The sequence below is a fragment of the Cydia splendana genome, chromosome 17 (assembly GCF_910591565.1).
Source record: "Cydia splendana chromosome 17, ilCydSple1.2, whole genome shotgun sequence".
NCBI lineage: Eukaryota > Metazoa > Arthropoda > Insecta > Lepidoptera > Tortricidae > Cydia > Cydia splendana.
This window is the reverse complement of record NC_085976.1, coordinates 10,424,068-10,437,844: the sequence shown is the minus strand read 5'-3', so window position 1 is coordinate 10,437,844 and position 13,777 is coordinate 10,424,068. Positions and strand designations below refer to the sequence as shown.

At 41.5% G+C, this 13,777-nt stretch overlaps 1 protein-coding gene across 2 annotated transcripts in view; it reads left to right on the top strand.

The window, feature by feature from the left end:
• The window catches only part of LOC134798790 (tyrosine-protein phosphatase non-receptor type 9), a 117,873-nt gene that overhangs the window by 100,777 nt on the left and 3,319 nt on the right, over positions 1-13,777 (top strand). For both annotated transcript variants that reach the window (XM_063771173.1, XM_063771172.1), the window contains exons 7-14: positions 153-276; positions 1,410-1,486; positions 5,737-5,923; positions 7,189-7,352; positions 10,163-10,392; positions 10,846-11,003; positions 11,376-11,452; positions 12,587-12,744. In XM_063771173.1, coding sequence (XP_063627243.1) covers positions 153-276; positions 1,410-1,486; positions 5,737-5,923; positions 7,189-7,352; positions 10,163-10,392; positions 10,846-11,003; positions 11,376-11,452; positions 12,587-12,744 — 1,175 coding nt within the window. The remainder of the gene's footprint in view (positions 1-152; positions 277-1,409; positions 1,487-5,736; positions 5,924-7,188; positions 7,353-10,162; positions 10,393-10,845; positions 11,004-11,375; positions 11,453-12,586; positions 12,745-13,777) is intronic.

Sequence of the window (13,777 nt, the reverse complement as noted above, 5' to 3'; positions counted from 1 at the left end):
AGTATTTTATCCTCCACGGATTTTTTACTTTAGAACCTTTTATTGAAAGGTCATGACACTTAACCTCTACCTTTATTTAGAATGTTCTTATATTGTCTGTTAGGGTTTTGATTTAATAATAACGTAAAATGAACGTCATTGAAATGTTGTAGGTATAATTGAGCACGAGCCGCGTGACATGACCAGCGACCACGCGACAAGGATCGACGACGACTCCGCCATGCATATTAGCGACCGCGACACCCCTCCCTACACCTGCGACCCCAACCCCCTCAGGTATGTCTGACTAGAGTCATACGATCTTTCTGCTTGTAAGATTGTAAGAGACGGTGTAGACGGACACCTGTCTTTATCACGCTGTCACAAAGAGGAATGCGACCATCATGATATATCCGTACGTCGGCAAACTTTTGAAGAGAACAGCCGATCGCAGGTGAAATCATTAATCGCCGAGCTACAAAAGACGGGTTAGTGGGATGGTGCAAGTGTCGCTTAGTGTTAATTTTTTGAATGACTTGCAGGGCCGCAAATGAACGCATACGGCTCACGAGTCGCGATTTACCAACGCCCGATATACTAGGAAGAAGCGTGCCACGACGGCGCCACGCGTGTTGCATTTGATAGTGCAATTTTTACTTTATATACCCATGTCTTATCCCTTAAATAGTCCTATTTGGTGGTGATATGAACGGGTGTCATTCTGAATCCCTAACAACGTTTGTCCTAAATTCACTTGCCCTAACTGGTTTGTCCTAATGGGCACATGCCCTAACGATCAATTGTCATAACGATTATTTTCCATAATGTAAGGTTCTGAAAAACGGTTAGGTTTTAGAACTTGCTGCCACAAAAGTGGGTTAGGTTAGGGTTAGAACTGCGACCCCCGCAAAAAAGAAAATATGCTTAATAACATTAGGATAAGTAATCAATAATTAGGGTAACCAAAATTAGGGTTTTTAGTGTTAGGACAACTGATCATTATGACAAACAATATTAGGGAATGCAAAGATAGGAGAAAAGACTTTAGGGATTCAGATATAGATCCGATATGAACTGTACCCGTGTGAATATCCGTCTCATGTAACGTATATAATCCCAGTGGCCTAGGCCGAGTAATACGTTAGCTCTATACGGGAAGTGAATCGAGTGCATCTCCGGGGATGCCCGCTTTGATTATTCACCGGCCTGGTTGACCTAGCTGCCCGGCGGGGCATTGTTTGCGGCTCGGCAATTGAGGGCAAAAATGCCATTGATATACTAAGGGTGTGACTTGAAGGCTAGCGTATGAAGTTTTTAGGTAGTGATATTTGGTATGAGGATACTAAGGCTGTGACCTGTGAGTTTAAAGGTATGAAGTTTTTAGGTAGTTATACCAGCAGAAACAAATAATTGTATGTTTTGGTTTGCAGGCACACACACGGCTACAATGGGGACATGAAGAGCAGGCATATAAACTCCGGTGATGAGGACGATTTAGATATAAGCAGTGAGTATTCATTTTTATACTTACACGTATATAAATCAATAATTATTGAAAAATAATAAAAAGTTTAACGCAACGTGAATATTATACAGTCTGTTCGGAAAGAGAAGAGAGAGTCGTGGAATGTATTGGGCGCCATACATTCCACGACTTTAAGCAAGCACGGCAAGTTTTCGATTTTAATATAGCAACCTCCATGGAGTTTAAAAAAAAACAAGTACTTTAGAAGTTGACATTGACGTGTAACTGATGATGACATTATTGACATTATTAGTAAATAAACATCCTTTATTTTTGCATGCTAACTTGTTTCTAAATGAAAAAAATTACAGAACCGAAATCTGCTGGTACGTTAACACAAATATTGAATTAGCTATTTTACCTATGTCAATTACGTAGATAATTCAATACTTGTGCATCTAATTTTCATAACAAAATGCAATGGGTCAAGGTTTTCGCAAGATCGCATCTAAAGGTAACCTTCAATTTTATTTATAAGTACACCATTAAACTCCTGAAATAAGTTTCGTTTATCAAAACAATAAATCTTTTTATGATTATTGTGAATTTCAAGTAGGTACCATTGCAGGACGGTTACGGCCGTTTCGCAAACGCAAAAACGATGACACAAAAACAATGTGTGTTTATTTGTTTTCTCATGAGTAAGTCGTTTGATCATCATTGTAATCGTTCTCGGAGTATTTAAACACATAAAGAATGTGTTTAAATACTTTATAAAACTGGATTTTAATCGTCGCGTGGCTGTACAGCCTTCAGGTTTTACCACACAAGATCTTCCTTATTGTCTTGCAAGTCATCGTATGATGCACAATAAGTATCTATAATATTTCAGTCCTAGTTTAGTCCTAGTAGTTTGCAAACTTGGCAATAACATTCCATTCTAACTTCTAACCCATAAATTCAAGGAAAAACTACTTTGAGTAATATTAAATAAAGTCGTAAACCAAATGGCAGGAGTTGTGTTGGAAAGCTGCAAAACTTTTCGTGTAGTATACGTACGTACGATAGGCCCCCGAATGTGTACACCTGCACTGCAAACTTGTTGGAAAGTTCAGTTTGGTTCTCCCTTTTGGTCTTGAGTGAGATGCAATAATGTGAGAAAGAAGGCAAACTACATACCTAAGTTAAGTTTTTCAGAACAGTCTTCCTAACTAATGCTACAGTTCGCTTTTGCTGTACCTACTCTAATCAACGATTGATGTTATTGATACCCTTAAACTAGCTTTATAGTTTTTTCACTATAAAATTTTTGAATAACTATTTAAATCGAATCAATACAAATGCCTTTGACATTTTATTTGGTAAAAAAAAAAATATTAACCACTTGATTGTTAGATGGCATTTTTTTCATTGTTGCTGTTAATGTTTCGATAGTTCCATATCCCGTGGAACCGAGCCTTGGCGGTTTTTGGCCATCCTATATCTTCTATCTAGATAGATGGAGCGATCAATTAAAAGGGGCCCCATCCTCAAACAACTTTGTTCGGTCGTCAGAGACGCGATGAACAGGCACCGTTGGAGGCAGATCATAAAAACGAGGTGTGAAGCATCCACATCCTCCGATGACCACGATCCTCAGTCATGAGGGAGTGACCACAGAGAGAGATATCTTCTACGCACTTCGTTCGTTCGTTCTGTCTTTCTGATTGGGCTACGGCTGGTCTGTTTATTGTTTCCCGGCGCTGATCAGCCGCGCGTGTAAGTCGCCATTATTTTAAACGAGGCGTCACGGAAACGTGTTTCAGTCACAAGTACCCTTTACTTTGTCAATTAATAAACATCCATTGTCTCCTGAAACAAAGGTACTTTCGGTCCATTTCTTTTCGTCTTTGAACTTTCACTGTCTTGATTTCGAATTCTTAATTATTTTATTAAAGAGCTCGCTTTGATGTGATATCCGTTCGTAGAAATAGAATTGTTATACTTTTAAGATGAAAAGTTTTGTTCTCATACTTTACGCTTTTGAGCGCAGATAACATTCAGTGACTACTGAAATACCGACCAACCTCTACAAGTGTTTGTTTTACATATAGCTACGTATAATTTTTATTTCTTTATTTTAAATAATATGAATATTTTATAATATTTATTAACATCAACTTGAAGAATAAAGGTTGGAGTCTAAACGTTACAGGAATATTAGGTAATATTATTGCCTAAATAGAGGAAATACTTAATGTGTTCAGCGCCGGGAGCTCAAAGGTCTCTCAAACTAATCGATTGGGCCTCTCAAAAGGTTAATTGCTTGTTATCCTTCCAGAAATAGCGACATCATTACAGTCAGCACAATTGGAACCTAAATTTAGTTTACCTTGTTATTACACTATGAGTACTATGACCTTCCCTCGACCCGATATTACCATGGTGACCTATATAGAATTTGTTGTATAGAAATCGATATTCAATTACGACTCAATACCGCAGGACAATATTGTTATCACACAACGACATATATATGTGTAGACAGTCCGTTTAAAGCTTAGTAATCCTCGATATGAGTTCTGGAGCTGGGCAAAAGGATTAGGTTAAATAAAATGTATCTTATGCGGCAGGTAATAGTGCACATTATTACCTGATGTACGGCAGACTAGCAGTTAGCCAGGTTTAGTTTGAATAGGTTGGGTCGACCGCGGCTAGCAGTGATCAGAATAACAACATAACATGAACGAGGCACGTGTTTCTATTTCTGTTCGTTTGTTTTTGCAAGCTCTTTTTTACCTTGCACTATCTTTCTATTTCTAATAAAAATTTAAACTTACTTGCGTCTGGTTGAGCTGATATACTTATGTTATTTTGTAGAAAATGTTTTTGGGGTTCAGAATTTATAATAGAAATCATGCCGCCTCAATTTTAGACAATATTCTTGTATATAACCTACCTACAAAAGAAAATCTAGCTTAGTTAAGCATAAACTTAAATAGTTGACTTGTTTCTCTAATATTTAAAATATAGTTTACCTTTATTAAAGATACTGGAAAATTCTATAAAGCATTGAAGCAAGGTTCTTTTGTTGAACTTGTCTTGTTTATTTTATGTTTAGTTTTACTCCAGACGAGGGATATTATTAGCTCTTAAAGCTTTAATAATGCTATGGTTTTCTAAGTATAGTTCGTTTTTTTTAGCATTAGAAATAAGGTAAACAATCCTGATGTGTCTTTTAATTGAAAAACACATTTTAAAAATAAGTTGCGGCAAATATGTAACAATTATGAATCTAATACGATCATTTATATTCTTCTGCTTTCATAAGTAATCGTTTTTGATTTTTAAAAAGCGTTTTTTAATTAAAAGTCATGTTAAGATCGCTTACCTTCTTGCAAGTTCTGTCTAATGCTAAAAAAAACGAACTATAGGTGTAGGTGTTTTTAAGTGGAACCTCTAATTGCTCTATTTTCCGCGGAATCTTACTCACGGTAGGATGATGAGTGGGTATGTCATCGGAATGAGTAATTATTGTTAGTAACTACTATCTCGCTTGTTTCTGATAATTTTAGCATCATTTTGAAAGACTTGATGATTTATTATGGTTTAGTTGATTTAGCTAATCCGATATGTTTTTCCTTGTGTAACGCTGTAAAACGTGGATGCAACTGATATGAACGGTAGAGTTATCATAGGCAATTTGGAGATGTTACATGGTCTTACAGACTTACATGTTCTATCCAGACGCTTGTCATGTTTGTGTTTTGTGTTTACAATCAATAGCTTATACATACAACGGCTTTACATTAAATACGGCTTTGTTCGAAGAACACAGATCAATTAACATCTAATAATAACACAGATATCCATAACGTCTTCTAGAATAAGCGATACATATGTCATACTTTATCCTTAGAGATAGAATAGCAGACAAATACAGGTGTACAATAGTAGTTTGTGTTACAAGGGATCAAAAATCAAAATGATATATTTCCGTCAAGGGCGTACATTGAATCCTGAGCGTAATGAGACCCCAAGACGAAATCATTTTGATACCGTGTGACACATACTGCTTTTCACATTAACTATGAGGAAAATAAAATAATCTTAGTGTTGACAATTATTCTATTTCAAAATATTATTCAAGCTAAAAAAATAATGCAAAAAATAACGAAAACGGTGTCCTAGAACAGAAAAGTGCCACTTTGATCCGCCCTAGCAGGGAGGAAAATTGCCATTTTGATCCCTCCTAGCGGGGAAGAAAAAGCCCTTTTCCGAATAGGTGAAAAATATTTATTGTTTGTCGATAGCGCGTGGCACGTGGTCATCGGGTGAGGCGTCTCCGGGGCTGTCTGACGAGGAGTGCGGCGGCGGCGGCGCGGGCGAGACGCCGGCGGCGCTGCTGGCGCGGGTGCGCGCACTGGGCCGCCGCGGCCTGCACGCCGAGTACGAGGAGATCCGAGCAAGACCCCCGCCTGGCACCTTCCACCACGCCAAGTGAGTTTACCCCCCTTTTAGGGCTCATTTAGACGATGCAAGAACTCGCATGCGAGTCTTATTACATTGCAGTTTTTGATTGGTCGGTTGAATTGGACGTAACCAGTCCGCAATGTAATTGCGCAATGTAATCGCATGCGAGTTCGCGCGCCGTCTTTATCAGCCCTTAAGCCGAGTTACAGCGATTGTTCTGATATATATTGCTTCTTGCGCTACAATGAATTAGAACCTACCAAATTACAAAAATAATTGTAGTCCTTTGCATAAGCTAACGACCCCTGTCGCGCATGAATCGTTTCACGTCACTCCAAAACAGCCCGTTGTTTTTACCGCCAAAGGACGAAAAGTTTTTTTCTTTTCTAGTTAATGCTGATGACTAACGTAACAGTCCTCTTAGCCTGCACAAAAGTACCCGTGTGAATCTACAGAGAGAAAATGATTTCTATATTGTGATCCTTCTATACTATGTATTCTGTGCTCACGCCAATTCTATTATTACCGCAATATCCTTTAGTGATCGGGCAATAATGGAACTAATACTATTAATCGAGGTTTGCCGCGTACGACGTTTATTCATCACTAATAAACAACGCAGAAGGTATCAATTTCACGGAATTACCGGATTCATAGAAACATCAAGGGCGGATTAATATAAACAACGTTGCGCTGTATTTATATAATAGAGTATTTACATCTAAAACAGAACAGGCACTTGCCTAGTCAATAAGTAGGTACTTAAATTTAACCTTGTCCGCAAAGATATTGTAAACATACAATGGAATATGATTATTTTACCGGCGCCCATTGTAATAAAAAAATATGCTCACACAATTATCGCGCCAGTGCTGAAGGTTTCGTCATTTTTAGTGTTATTTCGTCGTAAATTGTACAATCCGAATGAGAAAATGTCAACTTACCTATAGATGCCCGGAAGACCGTTCCAGAAGATAACACAGTTTTAAAGTTTTTTATTTATAGATTCGCAGTTCTGGCCGCGTAGCCAACGTGTCAATCGCTTACGCTTCGTAGCGATCGAAACGCAACTGTCACTGTCGCACTAATATGGAAGAGTGATAGCGACACAAAGCGTTGCGTTGTCGTAGCGATAGCTATTGTCACCCTGGCTAGGCCGGCTGGTAATTACAGTTTGCGGATAACGTAGTGTTAGTCCTGAGCCAACGTCTCAGGATAATTAACTACTACACTTTATGAAAAAGAAACCTCACAAAAAAGCCAACATTTAAAACTGTCAACCTGTTTTCCAGATTGCCGAGTAACCTAGCCAAGAACCGCTACACAGACGTGCTGTGCTTCGACCACTCGCGCGTGTTGCTCTCCCAGACCGATCCCGACGACCCCACCACAGATTACATCAATGCCAACTACGTCGACGGGTACAAGCAGAAAAATGCCTTCATATGTACGCAGGGTAAGTTTAATCAGTTTTACATATACTTGGAGTAGCTATTGATAAGAGTAGGAGCCATTGTAGGACCCTTTGTATACTGGCGAAGTTTAAGTTTCCGATTTAGGCTACACAGTGGCTGGCGCTTTTACGCGGACTGTCCCAGTTAGCATGGCATGATGGCAGGTTAGGTCGAACCAGTTAGTGTCCAAGGCATAACTAATGGTTACGAAACAGTATCTAATTGTAACCGTTGTTAAAGAAAGAAACGTCAAATTTATAAGGATTCGGAGTGCCTTCTGTCTTACGTAAAAAACTATAATTTATATATTTTTATCTTCGACAATCTACATTTTTGGCAACCATCGTAATCTACATGTAATATCTACATATAACTGTATTGGCTAAGTTTGACCAAGACGAATCTGCAGTTACTTTGTCATTCCTTCAACGCAATGTTCTTGGAACCCTGGAAAAGTAGAGTTTTGGCAGGGGATTGTGCCGTTGGCGCGCTGCCATCGGCTGCGTTCGGTCAACGGTGATTGATGGCCGGTTTATCGCAAATTTCGCGCTTCAAATGTACGGCAAATTCAATTTCCACGAATTTCCGAGACTTAGAATAGGTGAATATTGGTACTTCCACCGGTGAGCTACGTCAGCGGAGCAGGAAAAGAAAACGGTAACGAAACAATGTTTCTAAATGAATTTTCCACTCCGTCATTTTCGGTCTGGAGTGTTGATAATCATCTTGACGTTCTCCTTTGATATTGTGAGATGCGTGAGAGAAAAATCACTTGTAATACTCTATAAGAGACCCATTTATCATTCCTTTAATATACCAAAAGTCATTTCAGCTTTATTCGTCTTGACTGCTTTGAACGTTTATTAAACGAAAGCGGCTGCTATTCTGATGTTATCTAATGAAGAGTTCGGCAATTTAATACACACAAAAAGCTTTACTAAAAACCACCTGTTTTAACTAAAAGTACCTACAACTCGCAATCGTACTTAGTCATAGACTTAATAAATGCCGCCAGTGCGTATAATGTCTGCCGTTAATTGTTTTCCAATAGCCGTAACGGCGCCTACTAACGCGAGTAACGTACGCAAATGATCCGCGGTAAACATACCCATTATGTTACAAGCTGCCTAAATACACACTCGTTTTCATTATACGGGTGAACTTGTGTGTTCCACTTAATTTAATTTGTGTAAATAAGTTCAATTTGCGAAAGATGTTGCTCTTATGAGTGGAATTAAATTCTCCTTTATATCAAAAAAGTCTACAAGTTAAATACTATTAAATATGTGCTTCATTATTCATCATCATCTCAGCCATAAGACGTCCACTGCTGAACATAGGCGTCCCCCTTGGACCTCCATACGTGCCGGTTGGAAGCGACCCGCATCCAGCGTCTTCCGGCGACCTTAACAAGATCGTCTGTCCATCTTGTGGGTGGACGTCCTACGCTGCGCTTGTGGTCTCCACTCGAGCACTTTTCGACCCCATCGGCCATCTTCTCTGCGTGCAATGTGGCCTGCCCATTGCCACTTCAGCTTGCTAATCCGGTGGGCTATGTCGGTGACTTTAGTTCGTCTACGGATCTCCTCATTTCTGATTCGATCACGTAGAGAAACTCCGAGCATAGCCCTATCCATAGCTCGTTGAGCGACTTTGAGTTTTGAGATGAGGCCGATAGTGAAAGACCACGTTTCGGAGCCGTAAGTCATCACTGGTAACACACATTGATTAAAGACTTTCGTCTTGAGGCACTGAGGTATGTCGGACGAAAAGACATTACGTAGTTTCCCGAACGCTGCCCAACCGAGTTGGATTCGGCGGTTAACCTCTTTCTCGAAGTTGGACCTACCTAATTGGACTACTTGTCCTAGGTAGATGTACGAGTCAACAACTTCGAGTACCGAGTTCCCAACAGAGACTGGGATGGGCACAACATTGGCATTTGACATAAGTTTCGTCTTGTCCATGTTCATTTTCAAGCCCACCCGTTGTGAAACTCGGTTGAGGTCATCGAGCATCATGCTGAGTTCCTCCATCGACTTTGCCATGACTACGATATCGTCGGCAAACCGAAGGTGAGGATGTATTCGCCGTTGATGTTGATGCCAAGTCCTTCCCATTCCAGGAGCTTGAAGGCGTCTTCCATTACGGCAGTAAACAGTTTCGGAGAGATAACGTCTCCCTGCCTTACGCCTCTTCGCAATGGAATCGCCCTCGTGCTCTGCTCCTGTACTCGGACCGACATGGTGGCGTTACTATACAAACACTTCGATGTACCGATAGTCAATATGGCATCGCTGAAGAGACTCAAGCACCGCCCATGTTTCCACCGAATCGAAGGCTTTCTCATAGTCCACAAACGCTAAGCATAATGGCAAGTTATACTCTTCGGTCTTCTGTAGAACTTGCCGCAGCGTATGGATGTGGTCTATGGTACTATAGCCTTTTCGGAAACCGGCTTGTTCGGGAGGCTGGAAGTCATCAAGTCTGTGTTCGAGACGGTTCGTGATGACCCTTGAAAACAGCTTATAGACATGGCTCAGAAGCGTGATGGGTCTGTAGTTCTTCAATAGGTTGTTATCACCTTCATTATTAAATGGAGTTAATTTGGCCAGAATAGACTAAATGTTAAAAGCCAGTGTTTCTGGACTCAGATAAAAATTCCCATTCCCATTGATGTACATATTGAAGTATAAGTTATTGTCTTTCCTGTAGTCTACTCTTTTACAACTGGAGAGTCGAAAACGTTAATAATTATGTATAATATCTTCGATTTAACCCGTGTTTTGACTTAATATTCTCTTGTTTTCAGGACCCCTCCCCAAAACGTTTGGCGACTTCTGGCGCATGGTGTGGGAGCAAGGCACGCTCGTAATCGTCATGACGACACGCGCCGTGGAGCGAGGCCGTGTCAAGTGCGGGCAGTACTTCCCTGTCGCCGTGGACACGCGGGCAGTACATGGCGGCTTCGCGGTTACTGCTGAGGCCATTGAACAGGAGGATGATTATACTGTGACGCATCTGGTGCTCACTGACCTGAGGGTGAGTTGTCTATGTTGTGTGCTGGTCGTGTTAATGCGTCAAATTAAGCAAAGTCAATTGTGGGCAGTATTTCCCTGGCACCGTTGACACCCGGTCAGTGTATGGAGGCTCCGCAGTCTGGGTTGAGGATTTCTAGGAAGTGTGGCTATACTGTGAAGCATCTAGAGCTGATTGATCTGAGGGTGAGCTATCTGTAGTTTTGCGTGTGGGACCGTACAAAGTGTTATTTTGGCCGGTCCCCAGATGGTGGCAGGCATTTGTACTTCTCCATTTGAGGGTATCGAAGCCTGCTCGTAATGGACATATTTGTACACGTTTAAACGTAGCTGAACTCTAAGAAGAGAACGAAGCAATCTCCTAGAGTTCGGTTTCTCCTTTTGATTTAGAGTAAAGAGTGTTTGATGGATGCATTACGGAGAATACGTGAAGCTAACGGTGGTTGTTGTGGCGCAGACAGAGCAGTCGCGGCGGGTGTGGCACGGGCAGTATACGCGGTGGCCGGACTACGGCGTGCCGGGCGGCGCGGGCGGCACGGGCGGCGGCGGCCGGGCCGCTCCTGTACTGCGTTTCTTGCAGCTAGTTCGTCGTGCTCAAGCTCGAGCGCTTGCTGAGTGAGTACACTGTCTTATACCAGGGGTGGTAGTACAAGCGGTGGTTGGACAAAACAGTGATAAAATGAACGTTCAGTTCATCAGCAACACGATTCTTTACATTCATGACCGCTGTCGAACATTACTCTTGCTAGTCAACGAGGTACACGTAGTATAATAAGATAACTTACTCAAAACTAATCTAAGATTTACTCAAAACTAATCTAAGTTTTGAGTAACTTAGGTATTTGTATATATTACTGATGGATTACATTCGGTAACAAGCACACGCTATTAAATGAGCACTTTGAAAGATTGAGGGTTTATAAGGCCTTCATAATTTATTAATTTTAGCGTAGAAAAAGTATTGATAACATTAAATTTATGTTTCAGACTCGGAGACGCGTGGGCGGGACACAGTAGAGGACCACCCATAGTGGTGCATTGTTCTGCCGGAATCGGTCGCACAGGTGTGTACTTTTAACGCGATGTACTGAAAGCGACGTGAAATAATACCCGTTCGTATGCTTCGCATATATTATTTATGATTCAACAGTAATAATCTTATATAATATAAGTATTATCATCTTTCTGCAGTGTTTACAGTGTCTGTGCAGCATAATTGAGTCGCTTAACTTCAAACTCGGGTAAATCCATCTGTCAGATTATGCGATTTTGGTACTAAGAAAATGTAATAGGGTAGATATTTGCTGAGAGGGTCGAATGGATTTACCCGAGTTTGAAGTTAAGCGACTCAATTTTGAGTCGCTTAACTTCAAACTTAGGTAAATCTATCTATCAGATTATGCGATTTTGGTATTAAGAAAAGGTAATAGGGTAGATATTTACTGAGAGGGTCGAATGGATTTACCAGAATTTGAAGTTAAGCGACACAAATCTTTCCACGGCCGCAGGTCGCATTAACACAGCGGCCCGGTGTGATTGTAGGCAATGATTGGTTCCGCATTATATTAAGCCGCGTCTCGATATCGCGCGGCGGCCGCGCAGGCATTGTTCGACCGCGGCAAATCTGTATTTTGGCTCGCGAGCCATTTCAGCCGGCAAGCGATCCGACGATACAGTTAATAAAATTCACAAGAATGACATCATAAGATTACGATTTTTTTAATTCCATGCATCACTTCTTAATGATCTGTTGCGATAATCACTACATTTCTGCCCTGCTTATAGCAGGTGCAGTACTTGCATGAAATAAATCGTTTAAATAGAGGCTTTATGAAAGGAGAACAAGATAAACAATTGCATGTGTATTCCAATGTGATTACTGCGTTTGCGATAAGCAGGGCAGATTTACTGTTCCATAGAAACTGTTTAGTGCCGTTTAATTTAATTAAAGTGCGACACTTTTCACTATCCATGTCAGCGGCCGCGCGAGCCAACTGAAATATATACACATTCGTCCCAACTGCGCGCGAACACTCCTTTGCCGCGCGCCCAAAGACCGTTAAATGGTTCTATGCGCGGCACGTGGCGAGCGCGGCAGCCCGGTATCGATCGCGCGCGGCTGCCGCGCGAGCTAATGTTCGATGGTTTGCCGCGCGATATTGAGACGCGGCTTTAGAACATGAGCCACGGTGTTGCAGGCACGTTCCTGACGCTGGACATCTGCGCACTGCGGCTGGCGGCCGAGCGCACGGTGGACGTGCGCGGCACCGTGGAGCGCGTGCGCGCGCAGCGGGCGCATTCCATACAGATGCCCGACCAGTACGTCTTCTGCCATCTCGCCGTGCTCGAGTACGCGGTTAGTATGCACTGTCCTGCAAACCTTGTTGCTTACAAACAGATTAGGACGGAACCGACGTAGACGACACCGGGTCACACAACCAGGTCCATCTCATCACATTCGGCATCAGATTGACGCCTTTCGGAGTTAATTTGAAACTTGCTGAAGTTCGCTAGAGAAGCTGAAGCTATAATCTGTAAATATTATTTTGGACTTGCCCTTCATCCTTAAGGCTTCCTTTTGATTCTTAGGAACGTACTCGTATATTATTAAAAAAAACCGGGCAAGTGCGAGTCGGACTCGCGCACGAAGGGTTCCGTACCATAATGCAAAAAAAAAACGAAAAAAAAGCAAAAAAAAAAACGGTCACCCATCCAAGTACTGACCACTCCCGACGTTGCTTAACTTTGGTCAAAAATCACGTTTGTTGTATGGGAGCCCCATTTAAATCTTTATTTTATTCTGTTTTTACTATTTGTTGTTATAGCGGCAACAGAAATACATCATCTGTGAAAATTTCAACTGTCTAGCTATCACGGTTCGTGAGATACAGCCTGGTGACAGACGGACAGACGGACGGACGGACGGACGGACGGACGGACGGACGGACGGACGGACAGCGAAGTCTTAGTAATAGGGTCCCGTTTTACCCTTTGGGTACGGAACCCTAAAAACAACGGGTTGCACTCCGGGAGTGCCGGCAGAAGTGAAAACTCAACGACATTGTAACTGAAAATATTAATAACAGGGCCATATAGTGCAAAATGTCTGCAGAACTATGTATAATTAAGGTTAACGCCATCTAGCGTTGTATCGTCGCATTACTTGAAACCCCTAAGCAAATCACCGTGAGAGTCATCACACCAGTTTGAGGGAAACTCACTAGATGGCATTTAAGTCAAAAAACAATGACATTGTCCGTCACACATAACATAAGTCACGCAAGCGCCCTGCATGCATGCATTCGCTTCGCTCAGACCAAAAAATTGCCTCGGGTAAAAATGGGTCACTTTATGCCCTTGTTGTACAATCTACTATTGTCTTGGCAAGT